Raw genomic sequence first — 12,206 nt, 5'->3', positions numbered from 1 at the left:
GGTGCTGCAACGGGCCGGGGAGGGGCCGGGGCCGGGCCCCGCCGGCCACAAACCAGCCAAATCCGGGAGCCCCCGGGACCCGGCGGGGGCCGCCGCAGCCGGACGGACGCACGGACGCGCCGGACGGACACGCGGCGGCCAAGCCCGGGGTGCGCCGGGCACCCACCAGCCAAACCGGGGCCGTGTCCGGCCCCGCAGCCCCCCCGGCCGGGGCCGGTGCCCCCCCGGCATCCCCCCACGTTTACACCCGCCGCTCCCCGCTGTAAATAAGGTGGTTGGGGGGCGCGGGGGCCGGGTCTCTCTCTCTTTCCCCCCCTTTTGGGGGGTTTGGTACCTGCTGAGTTGATTTAGGGGGTGGGACGGGGTGGGGGGCGCGGGGCTGTTAGCGCGGGGGGGGGACGCAGACCCCCGGGAGTTGACGTCTGCGGTTGACACGCCGCCGCTTAACTTATTTGCTATTTATTGCAGTTACTTTGGATAATTTAATTTTTTTCTTTTTTTTTTTTTTTCTGTCTAAATAAAATAAGTTAAAAAAAAAATTATAACGCTTAAAGGAGACTTTAAAGCCCCCCCCAGCCCCCCCGCAGTGGTACTGGGATGGGAGGGTGGGAGGGAGGGGGGGGAAGCATCAGCCCCAGCACCCGCGGGGAAGGAGCACAGCCACAGTTCCCAGTAGTTTCATCAATAAATCAATTTATTTAAAAGAATATGTTACAATTAATTACACTAAGTGACTTTACCAAACAACCGGCGTGGTTAGAGACCGAGGAATGAAACACCGGGAGCAGCTGGGGGAGGGAAGGGGGGGGGAGCTGCTTTTTTTTTCCTTCCTCTTCTTACAGGTTTTGTTTTTTTTTTGTTTTTTTTTGGTTTTTTTTTGACGTTTTCTTCACATTTCTGACTCACAAATAAAAAATACAAGCTACTGCAGCGAAAAGACAATTAGAGTTCTCTCAAATAAATTAAAGAGGATGTGGATGGCAGCGAAATCGGGACGGGACACACACACACGCGCACACGTTTCACCGGCTCCAGCTCGAACAGGGTCACGGGTGGGATTATTGCTGAGACCTGCCCCTTTCGTGCCACTGATGGGCCCGGTGCCGGGGATGCGGGGGGGGCGGGGGGGGGCACATCTCTCAAAGCCCCCCCGGGGCCTCCAGCAGCACAGGGGCCCCGGGGGGGGGGCACAGACACGGCCGAGCTCAAATCCCAAAATTCCTCCGTTCCTGGGCTACAGAACGCCCCGCCCCGCCCCGCCCCGCCCCGCCGGGGGATCCCCCCCTCCCGCCGGGAATTTCACCCCAAAACCGGGCGGGGGGTGGGGAGAGCGGCAGCTCGGTGATGGGGCAGCGCTGGGGCACCGCGCCCCCCCCCCCCGGTTTGGATTTTACATCGATTTTTTGCTTCCTCCCCCCCCGCAGCCCCGGGGAGGGAGCGGAGCGGAGGCCCCCCCGGCCCCGCCGAGCCCCCCCCGGGCCCGGCCCGCCGCGGGGCTCAACCCCCCAAAAACGGGCAAAACGGGCAAAACGGGCAAAAGGGGCATCGCCTCCCTCCCCTCCGGCCCCAACGCTCCGCACCCCCGGGGGGGCAGCAGCACCAGCACCTCCCAAATCTCACAAACCCCATCCCAAACCCAAGGCTCCCCGCGGGGGGGGCTGCGCAGGAGCCCCACACCTGCTCAAAAGCAGCTTTTCTGCCTTATTTCTGCCGGCGGGCGCTGCCGGAGCTGCGGGCAGAGCCCTGGGGCGGCTGCGGGAACCCCGCGCTCCCCCCTCCCCGCCCCGGCCCCGGGGACAGACCTGGCACCCGCCGCCGGGCTCCCCCCGGCCCCGGTCGCTCGGAGCCCGCGTGAAACCACCCAGAACCGAACCGAAACACAGGGGAAAAAAAAGAAAGTCAGGCAAGAGCTTGTAAACGTGTAGAGGTCCTTGTGCCAGGAGAGGTATTTCCCTGTAATGTTGCCCTTTTTTTTTTTTTTTTTTTTTTTTCTCCTTTTTTTCTGTTTTTTATACTTTTTTTTTTCCTCTAAAGTTAGTTTTTAAAAAAACACAATGGGTGAGGAGGAGAGATGCGTGTAAAAACGCAAGCTTAAAAAAGGTACTGCCACCGATATGAAATTTTAAAAGAAATATATATATGTCTATACGTGCACAGTATTTGTATATATAGCTTTTTAGGGGCGGTTGGTTGGGGTTTTTTTTACATACATACATATATATGTCTGAACAGTGCAAATGGATGACGCTTCTAGTTCCAGTTGTAAAAAATCCAAGCCCAGTCCACCCTTGGGCCAGGACCCAAGGGGAGGGAGGAGGCTGAGCGCCCTCGGGCACTCCCTCTGCCATCCAACGCTTTTTCCCCCCTTTTCTCGGCCGAGCCTGCCATTTATCCTAGTTGCTTAATTCCATAAACATGAAGTTCACAAATGGTATTATTATTAATAATATTTAGTTTAAGGGCTTTAATACAATAACAGAATTATAAGTGTTAATTGGGGGAGGGGGGGGTTACGTTCTTCCGTGGCGAGGGGCTAAGTGGCCGCGTCCCTCTGCTGTGACCTGACCATCTGAAAGATATTCTGGAAGAGAAGAAAAAGGACATTAAGAGCGCGCAGCCAGGCGGGAGGAGGGGGGCTCGCCTTCCTGCTGGGCCCGGGCTGCGCTGGGGGGGCCCGGGGTGCCCCGGGGGGGTCTGGCCGGGACCCAGCCCCAAGCGAGGGGCTCCCGCCGGGCAGACGGCCCCCAGACACCCGCCTCCAGCTCCCCCCCCCCCCCCCACCGACCAGTAACGGCCCCCAGGCTGCCCCCGAGCCAGCTCGGGGAGCCAAACCCCATCCTGCACCCCCGAGAGGCCTCCCAGTGATGCTCCGGGGGCCCTCCCCCCCCCCGTGCCGCTGGGATGCCTGTCGCACACCAGCCGGTTCCCCTTCCCCGTGCCAAGGGCTCCGGGGGCGCACAGGCCTTGGCTCAACCCGGTGCTGAGAGCTGGGGAAAAACTGGGGAAAAACCTGGGGAAAAAGCCAGGTCTTAGAGGAGCCGGGGGGGGATTTCAACCCCGGTGCCCAGGGCGGGATTTGCGGCGGCCCCGGGGCGAGCGGCAGGATGTGGGGAAGGGAGGTTTGGGGGTGATTCTGCTGCCCTCCGCTCCCGGGGGGGACGGTCCTGCTGCAGCCCACGCGTGCGCTCCCCTGTCCTCGGCGCAGGACCCCATCTCTGCTGACGGCTTCAGGGCAGAGCCCCCCGCCGGCCCCGCTGCCCGGGGGGGGGTTGGCATCACCCGTCGCTACTCCAGCCCGGAGCAGCCCCCCGATAATCCGACCGTCCCGCTCTGCCCACCTCGGCATCGCCCTCCCGGCTGCCCCGCCACACCAGCCAGGACTGGAGCGGTCCCAGCGGATGCTGGGATGCCCCTCGCTTTTGGGGGGAGCCCCCCCGAGCTGAGGGTAGCTGGGGGGTCGGGATGTGCCTGGGCTTGGCTGCTCTGGCTGGAAGGCGTCAATCCAGCAGGCCCCGGCGCTAACGAATTCCCCCCCCTCACACGGGGGGCTGCCCGGGGGAGACAAGTAACACCCTGTGGGAAGCGGCTGGGCCCGGGGCTGGGGCTGGAGCCGAGGAAAGGAGGGCAGGAAGGAGGCCAGGAGCAGCCCTGGGAATGGGGCCGACCCCCCCCAGAAGCCCCGCTCGCTCCCAGCTCCACCAGCTCCCCTCCCCCTAGAAAAGGGCCACAGGCTGCAAATAACCCAAATTACGCCTGCGAGAGCTGAGGCGAGCCGAGCAGCGGCTCAGCTCTGGCGAGAGGAGGCTGGAGCCGTTTCCCCGTGTGCCCCCCCTGCCCCGGCTCGGCGACGGGGGGGCACCGGTGACTGCCCTGCGCCCCGCCGCAACGTCTCCCTCCCACAACTTCACCCACAAGGTCCGAGCCACCCCGGCGTCCCCAAACAGAGCTTGTCACCTGCAGCAAGCCAGCCTCACCCTCCAAGCAGCCCTGCACACCTCAGCCCCTCCGAAGGGCCACGCCAGGGTCACCGCGTCCCCTCCGTGCCCGGCCCCGGGGGTCCAACACCCAGCAGGGCTCTTATTTCTCGGCGAGACGGCGGCTCGGCTACGCCTCAGACCTGCTCTTCCTGAGCACACCCAGCGCTATCAGCCAGCATCTGCGGTCTGGGAGGCAAGTCAGCAGTTTACAGAGCACTAAATATACCGGCAAACTATCTGCCAAATCCCATCAATCTTTTTATTTGACACCGGGGAGAGAAAATTACCAAGCGACCGGTCTGAAGTATTCCTGCTCTGGGAACAACCTTCCCTGCCCTAACGCCGGCGAGGGGAGCGGCGGGAAGAGGCAGCACTGGGGGGGACAGGCTGTGTGCCCAAGGGAGGTGTGGGGGGACGAGCCACAGGAGCTGCAGCCAAGGGCTTCTCTCCTTATACCCAGTGAGATCACGCAGACGCACACAAACTGAATGGGAGGAAAATCTATTTCCCTGCCAGGGAAGTGATAGGATGCTTAGTGCCGAGGAACAAGCGGTTTCGGAGGGAAGGAAAAGCAATTCCCCCGGTGTCCATTTCCAGATCCATTATCGCGGCCCCAGGAAGAGGCGTCAGGGGCTGCGGGGAAGGGGTGATGCTCGGCCAGCGCTGCCAGCCGCTCCTCGACGCGCCCGCGCCAGGAAGCAGCACCGAGCCCGGCGCAACCCGCAGCCGGTTCCCACGCCGGCCCGGCTCCCAGCGAGGGCACAGGCTGCTCCTCGCAGCTTCTGCCGCCTCGGGAGGCTGCGGCGCGGAGCCCCCGGCCTGGTTCCAGCACCCTGCTGGCTCCTTGGCACGGCCGTGCCCGTGCCGACTGCGGCAACCCCCCCCGCGGCTCTGCCGCCCGCCGCAGCCTCCTCCTCCTCCCCGGAGGGAACAGGCTCGCCGGCTGCTGGGGATAAGCCAGGGACAAGTTTTAATCAGCCCCTGGGAGCCGGCAGCTCCTGCCCTGCCCCAGCTCAAGCAGGCCCTTTGACTTCCAGAGCCAGACAATCCTTGGCCCCTTCCCACGGGCCCACCCCCAGCAAGGTGAGGAAAAGCAGAGCCCCAGCGCGGCCGAGGCAAACTGTGGCTCTTTGTTTCTGCAGGGCTGCGAGCGGCACGAGCGAATCCCTCTCGGTGTCTCCAGGCTTTGTAGAGAAGACATCAAACGCCCGCCTTTACGTTTGAAGGGGCAACAGAGGAACCCACGCGCGACTGTGCACACAAAGCCTCTGCCCGCTCCTCCTCGAGCACGCAGCAGGCGCTCGCCCTTCGGGGCGAGAGGGGTTACCCCAGCGCGATCGCGGGGAGCGTTATCGTGCAGGATCTGTTTGGCAGAGGAAGTATTACAGAGGGCGGGAGGCTCCCACACCCCCGCCTTTCACGGCTCCTTCCTCAACGGGTGACACATCCCACACCGTCTGCTACAGCTCTCTGCTCAGCCAGACAGCGGCTCCTGCCCTCTTTGATGTCCAACGCTTCCTAGCCGACACACAACCACCAAGAGAAGCACCTACCAGTACCGCTGGGGTTAACAACTTTCAGCCTCGCTCCACGCAGCTGCACTTTCTCTCTTACAAGTTAAATAACCTGCAGCTATTTCCGATGCCTGAGCAAAGAAGTAAAATTTGAAGGGGGAGTCGGGCAGAGCGCTGCGTCCACGGTGATGGACCAGCTCACGCAGAGGCACCGCACGCACCACGGAGCCGGGGCGCCGCGCGCCCCGTCGCGCCAACGCTACGGCAAGGGTGCCCCCACAAAAGCCTGCGAGGGCACCGACACCCTGGAGACGGGCAGGCAACGTTCTCAGGTGCTGCCCGGAGCAACTGGAAGCGTTTCGCTTTAAATCCTGCCCGGGCTTACCGTGCAGACGGGCGGGCAGAGCGCAGCAGCAGGAGGAGGGCGGCGCGTTCCGAAGGTGCCACGACACAAGCGGGTTTGCTCCCTGCTATCACAGCGGCGCTGAGAACGGCATCGGTCAATCCCTACAGGTCTTTGCCCCACCGCTGCAGAGCAACAAGAGGGAAAACCCACGCGCCCCGAGCCTGCCGCTCGCCAGATCGTGTCTCTGGTCCTTCACAAGGAGCCAGAGCCGAAGCGTCCGTCCCCTTCGCAGCCCTGCCCCGTCCCCTCCGCCGGCGCGCTCGGACGCGGCCGTCAGCCTCCCGGGGACGGGCACGGCAGGACCTCCTCTGGAAAGAGCCCTCCGAGCACCAAGAGCCGTCCCCGGCCCGTGAAAAGCAGCCGGAGGGGATGTCAGCCTGCGGGCTCCTCCGAGGGGACGGCGCTACGGACGGACAGTGCCCGGCGCGAACGAGACCGGGAGCAGAGAAGCAGGAGACGCACTGCGTCCGCAGCAGAGCAGCCCGACTGGCTCAGAGAGCACAGATGCTGTTTGTTCTCGGCCCGATTACCTCGCTGCACATACTGTCTTTGCTGCAGTTCTTGTTATCCTTGTCTGTTGCTTCCTCCTCCACCTTTGCAAGGGAAAAAAATAAAAAGGGTATGAATAAAAAATCAGCGCCGGGGGTGGGGATGGGAGGAGACGGAACAGCTGGAGTTGGAGCATCGGGAGCCGGGATGCTCCACAGAAGCCGGAGGCGGGGAGCTACGGTGGAGCTGGGATTCAGGGAACGAGCCAGGCGACCCGCGCGGACAGCTTCTACTGCAGGAACCGAGAGCCACGAAGGCTTTGCTCCTCGGGGGGACGGAGGTGTCACCCCCACCTGGGACAGAGACCCCACACCCACGGTCCTCGGCTCTGCAGGGGAGACTCCGGTGCTTTGCGAAGCCCAACTGTGCAACCACGCGCCCTGGGGGCTCTTGGCCTCCCTCCTGCAGGGCTCAGGGCTGGGACAAAGCGGGTTTGGGCTCCGGGGGGGTCCTGATGCTGCTCCTGCAACCGTCCACCAGATAGACAGGCTGACCTGGGGCCCCGCAGCACAGTCCAGCACCAGCGGGTCTCCTCGTCCCTGCCTGCCGGTCCCCGGTCACTCGGGGGAGGTTCAGCTTCCGCCCCTCAGGCAAGCCAAGAATCCCATCTTCTTATTTCCTGGAAAACTCTTCCAGGTTCACACTCCTCCATCCTGCTGTTCAACGTCCTCTGGCGAGCGTGGCTGCCGTGCTCCAGGCCCTGCACCGTGCCCCCCGCGCCGCGCGGTGCCAGCCCTGGAGCCTGAGCACAAGCACCAACACCCCGGCCGCGGGCGATGCCCGGCAGGCAGGGAGCTTCCAGCTAAGTAAGGGAAGGGGAAGGCATCGCTCCCGTCTAGGAGCCTCCACCACCAGGCAGCTGCAGGGCACGTTCTCCTGGGTCCCCGTTTCAGACTCGCCGTGTTCAAGCCCTGGTTTAGGTCCCCGGGTCCATCAGCTGGCAGAGACAAGCCGCCAGCAGCAAGGGGAGGGCTGGTGCCAACAGCACCCATCAGATCAAGAGCAACAAGAGAGGATCCGACCTCCAGCGAGGGAGAGCAGCATCTGTGGGACAGCGGGGACACGGGACGGCGATCCCGCAGCCACGCAGGGGCGAACGCAGGCCGGGGCACCGCGGGGCCGGCCGAGCCAGCCGACTGCCCGCGGCTTTTCTAGCTGCTGCCTCCTCCCCGCGAGCGAAGCCGAGGGGAGCAGTCCCTGGGGACGGCAGATGCGGGGCAACCCCGAGGAGGAGCAGCAGATGGGACGCAAGGTGACAAAACGTCTCCCTCGAGTGGGAGGAGAGGACAGGGAAGCGCAGCGGTGGGGCTGGAGGAGGCAGGGCGGGCTGGCTCGCGCGCATCTCCCCACCCGGGGCTCAGAGCCAGGTCTAAAGCGCAGCTTTGACAGGAGGCTGAGCAGGCACCTCAGGCTGTGATTCAGGAAAAAAAAACAAACCAAACCAAAACAACAATCCACCCCGAAACCTTCCTGTAGCTCTCAGCAGCTTTTTGCTGGGGGCTCGCCCAACCCTTTCTGACTAACTCAGCAGCCTGCACAGTCTCTCCCGAGAACGGACGATTTGCCACCTGCATTCGGCAGCGGCGCCGCCGCACCGCCTGGGCTCGGGGTACCCCGGGCAGGCGCACCCGCGCGAGGCTCTCCCACACCGGCAGCTCCTCGCTGCGGCGGCAGCACGGAACACCCTCCACCCGCAGAGCCCAACCCCGCACTCCCCAGGGACCCGGCCTCGCCGCTCGGAGCACCCGGTTACTCCCCGCGCGAGCTGCTGGGAAGGGCCAGGCAGAAATGCTCGCCGCCTGCGAAAGGTGAAGCCGTTTCCCTGCGGTTCCGGGCCCTTACCTCCTTCCTCCACTTGAGCTCGCAGAAAACCCGTTCGAAGCATTCATGCATGTAGTTGAACTGCAAAGAGAAAGGGGCGGCTCTGAGGGCAGCGAGCAGCCCCGGCCTCCAGCCCCCCCCCCCCCGGCTTCCAGCCGCCCCGGCTCCGGTTGCCAGCCCGGAGCTCCCCGCGCTTCGGGCTCCTCCTGGTGGCCGCCGTCCCTTGTGTCACCTCCCGCCCCGAAACCGGAGCACTGGGTGCTCCTCCAGCTTCCCTGGGGGGAAAATCAGCAGGCTCTGGGCTTTTCCTCAGCCAATCTGCAGAGCGCGGGGGTACTTACGTAGGGGGTGAAGATTTTAACCCATCGGGGTTTCTTCTCTCCTCGTGCGTATTCGAAACAAAACGCCATTCCCTCCTCGTCCGTGTCCCACCGCTGCATTTCGTCCCATTCGAATGCTATTACCTGGTTCTGGAGGCAGAGGAGACCCCGGTGAGGCCAGAGCCCAGCAGGCTCCCAGGACGGGGGGGGGGGGGTTAAGGCAGATCAGGTGGCAAAAGCGAAGCCAGGCAGGGGGGGAACGAGGAAGCCTCGGGCAGCCTTGCTGCGGCGAGGGGCGTGAGCCGAGGAAGCAGCGGTGGCCACCCACGCTCACACCCCCGGGCGAAGCCCTGCGCTCCCACCCGCTGCCGAAATCCCTTCGGAGGCCGCTCGGCAGCGGCCCTGAGCCCCAGCGCTTCGGGGACGCGGCGCTGGGGCAAAGCCGAGGTGGAGGCCGGGGGCTGAGCCCAGCGCCCCGGGACCGGAGGGCAGCACCCCCTTACCTCCAGCTGGCCCTCCTCCGTGCAGGCGTGGAGTTTAAAGTGCTTAATGCTGATGGCTGTGATGACATGTCCCTTCCGCCGAGAGTCGCAGGAGCAATGGGGGAAGATGATCTCGTTGTAACCCTCACACGTCCGTAACATGTTTAAATACTGCGGAGAGAAAAAGCCGCAGGGGTTGGCTTGCTCGGGGGAAGGGAAGGGCACCCCCGCTCCCTCCTGCTCCCTACCTTGCCTCCACCTCTTGCAAGCCCTAGTGCTAAGAGCTGCCCCCTTGGAAACCCCTGGCTTTGCCCCAGCCCAGGGAGGCTGGATCCCCTCCAAAGGAAACCAAAACCCCGGAGGAGGCAGCAGGGCTGTGCCAGGGGAAAGGAGGAGAGCCCTCCAGCTGCTCAGTCCCCCTCCCCAAACCGTGGACCCAGCCGGGCAGAGGTACGCCCAGAGCCCCTCGCAGCCTCCCCCGCCAAAAGCCCCTCCCAGGAGAGCTGGTGCCGCCCGAGTCACCGCCGATCAGCGCCACCGATCAGCGCGACCGTGCTCCCCGGGAGGGCGGGGGCCGGCACCCGCGCACCGCTCCCGCCAGAGCCACCCCCGCCCGACCGCGGGCCCAGAAAAAGAGGCGGCGGGGCAGATGTGGCATCCGGGATTCTCGGAGTCCCTCGTGCAAATGCTACAACCCATTAAAAGGCCCAAAGAGGAATTTGGGCTAGTTCTTCCTTTCTGAGCCCTGCGGCCTCTCGCCGCACGAGAAAGGTTTACACAGGGCAGAACTGCAACAAAGCCTGAAGTGACGTTTTAGTGGGGAACAAGCCACATCCAGACTGGAGGAAGGGGCCAAATCCTCCAGCGTTGTGCTCCAGGCAGGACCCGTAATAACATGGGGAGGTAGAGGATGAAATACTTGGACTTCCCAGGCTCGTTGGGACACAGATGTCATCTTCTTGAGTTCCTGCTAGACCAAGGCCCTGCTGCACCTGGTATGCATGTGTGTGTGTGTCTATATATATTTATAAATGCTGGGATATACCCTTTCCAAAGATTCAGATCTTTCTTTGGCCATTACAAAGCCAGTGAGAGGACCAGAACCAAAACATCCACGAGATAACCCACAGAAGGAAGCGACTATTTACTGATCCTTACCATTAGTTAATAATTAACCCCCTTGGCTTAGCACTTCAGGTGACCCTTGCGGGGTGTGCCCCAAGGCAGTGCCCCCACCAGGGACCCCCAGAGCTACCGCAGCCAAACCAGCTTCGAGGGGAGGCCCGACCACGGCCAGCCGAGCTGGAGAAGGGGATCCCAAGGCCACTGCTCTGCCAGAGCGGCCACGCTGGCCACGGCAACGCGGGCGAGGTGCAGCGAGCCAGGGAAGGGGCAGCCTGCGTTCCCCAGGTACCAGCAGCCCTGGAAGTTATTTACAAGGCAGATTCTTCTGCTGTTTGATCTTCGAGCCAAGCTCGCGTCTGGCAGATGAGCTCAGGGCATCCCCTTCACCCCCCAGGTCCAAGCCAGGCAGGCTCCTCGAGTCACGCCAAGCCCCCAGGCGTTTGCTGGGCAGGGAGATAAGAGGCAGAAAACCCCTGAGCAGACAGTGAGCTCTGACACGGGATTTGCAATCTGGGAAGACTTCTGCTAGGCAAAAAAAAAACCAAAAACTAAAAAACTAAGGCACCGAGGGGGCAGCAACTCGCATTACGAGCGGGCCGGGCCGGCTCCAGCATCTCAGAGGCAGTGGGAGGCGGACAGGGACCTTTGCCTCTCAGTTACTGGGAAGCAAGAGCCGTCCCCGAAGGGCCGCAGGTGGAGGATTGCTACACCACACGCTGAGCACCTCACCTTTCAACACCGGCAACAACCCCCAGGGTTTGATCGCTGCCTCGTCTGGAGCCGAGTCAAGGGCTGATCTTGCCAAGGACGAGCCGCTGCTCAGCGGCGCCAGGCACGAGGGTTGTTTTGGCTGGGGCGGCGGGCGACCCCCGGGCACGGCCCAGCCCTGCCTGGCGCTCCTGCGCCAAGCCCACACCCTCCTGGCTCTCTTTCCAAGAAAAAGGTGCTTTCCGAGGCTGCGTGCATGGAATGCTTTGGGCTGGGAGGGACCTCAAAGCCCCCCCAGTGCCCCCCCCTGCCCCGGGCAGGGCCCCCTTCCCCCAGCCCAGGGGGCTCCCAGCCCCGTCCAACCTGGCCTTGAACCCTTCCAGGGAGGGGGCAGCCACAGCTGCTCTGGGCACCCGGGGCCAGCGCCTCCAGACACAGCACTGCAAACAGGACAGCTAGGATCACTCACCATGACCATCTTTCTCTGCTCACACAGCTTCTGTAACTGGTAGGACTTCTCCTCCGCTTTGATGTAGCCTTTCTTGACATCATCAACAGCCTAGACAGAAAAAGGGAAAGGGAACCCAGGAGGTCAGACTAGAGGGCTCTTCACTGAGTCGCAATGCTTTGCTTTCCCTGAGGCTGCTCTGACCACCACCCAAACCCACAGCCCCAGAAGGTGACCAACGTCCCCGGCGAGGCAGAGGGATGGAGAGGCCCAAAGAGGTGGCTGTTTGCACTCACTGGCCCGCCTGGGGCCGCATACAGATGCTTAAGGACCTGGGCGGGCTTCGGAAGAATGTCCCCCGGCAGAAGAGGATGGATCTGGAAATGCTGGTACCTGCAATTCTGCTGTTGCCTCCGGGCACAGGTAAGGACAGGCTGGTACCACCCTGCCAACTCCAGACAGAGGCAGAGCTGCCTCCAGCAGAGCAGTGCTGGCTTTTACCCACCCGACTGCTGGCATGCAAATGTATTTTTCCTTTAGGACTCAGCAGGTACACAGCCCCTTCCTTTCACTCCTCAGCTGCACACCCCAGCAAGGACCCCTGCCCCTGGCACAAAGCGGCTTGTAAAGCTGCCAGCCAGTAAAGATCCAGTCTAGGAGATCAAAGAATTTGACAACTATTTTTATTTTAATTTGTACCAGAGGCTGGTACAAGCTCAGTTCAGAGAGTGCTGGGACAGTGTTTTTGGTGGTTGAGACGGAGCAGGACTCATCTTACTGAACTTTGCAGGTATCTACCTCTGAGCTGGTCATCCTAGACCAGGCAATGGGAGAACATGGCCCTTCTGGGACTCAT

At 62.7% G+C, this 12,206-nt stretch overlaps 1 protein-coding gene across 2 annotated transcripts in view; it reads right to left on the bottom strand.

Annotated features, from left to right (window-relative positions):
* Positions 1-2,432: 2,432 nt before the first annotated feature.
* The window catches only part of SNX27 (sorting nexin 27), a 32,446-nt gene continuing 22,672 nt past the window's right edge, over positions 2,433-12,206 (bottom strand). Inside the window, exons 8-13 of one of the 2 annotated variants that reach the window (XM_042785579.1) lie at positions 11,372-11,461; positions 9,091-9,240; positions 8,609-8,737; positions 8,289-8,348; positions 6,428-6,490; positions 2,433-2,581 (exon numbers count right to left, since the gene is read on the bottom strand). In XM_042785579.1, the coding sequence (XP_042641513.1) occupies positions 2,534-2,581; positions 6,428-6,490; positions 8,289-8,348; positions 8,609-8,737; positions 9,091-9,240; positions 11,372-11,461 (540 nt within the window). In that variant the 3' untranslated portion in view covers positions 2,433-2,533. The remainder of the gene's footprint in view (positions 2,582-6,427; positions 6,491-8,288; positions 8,349-8,608; positions 8,738-9,090; positions 9,241-11,371; positions 11,462-12,206) is intronic. The other variant, XM_032999497.2, reaches the window with a different exon arrangement.

Source organism: Tyto alba, unplaced genomic scaffold, assembly GCF_018691265.1.
Source record: "Tyto alba isolate M040663 unplaced genomic scaffold, T.alba_DEE_v4.0 Super-Scaffold_8, whole genome shotgun sequence".
NCBI lineage: Eukaryota > Metazoa > Chordata > Aves > Strigiformes > Tytonidae > Tyto > Tyto alba.
Note: the sequence above shows the minus strand (reverse complement) of the source record. Positions and strands in the feature narration are given on the sequence as shown.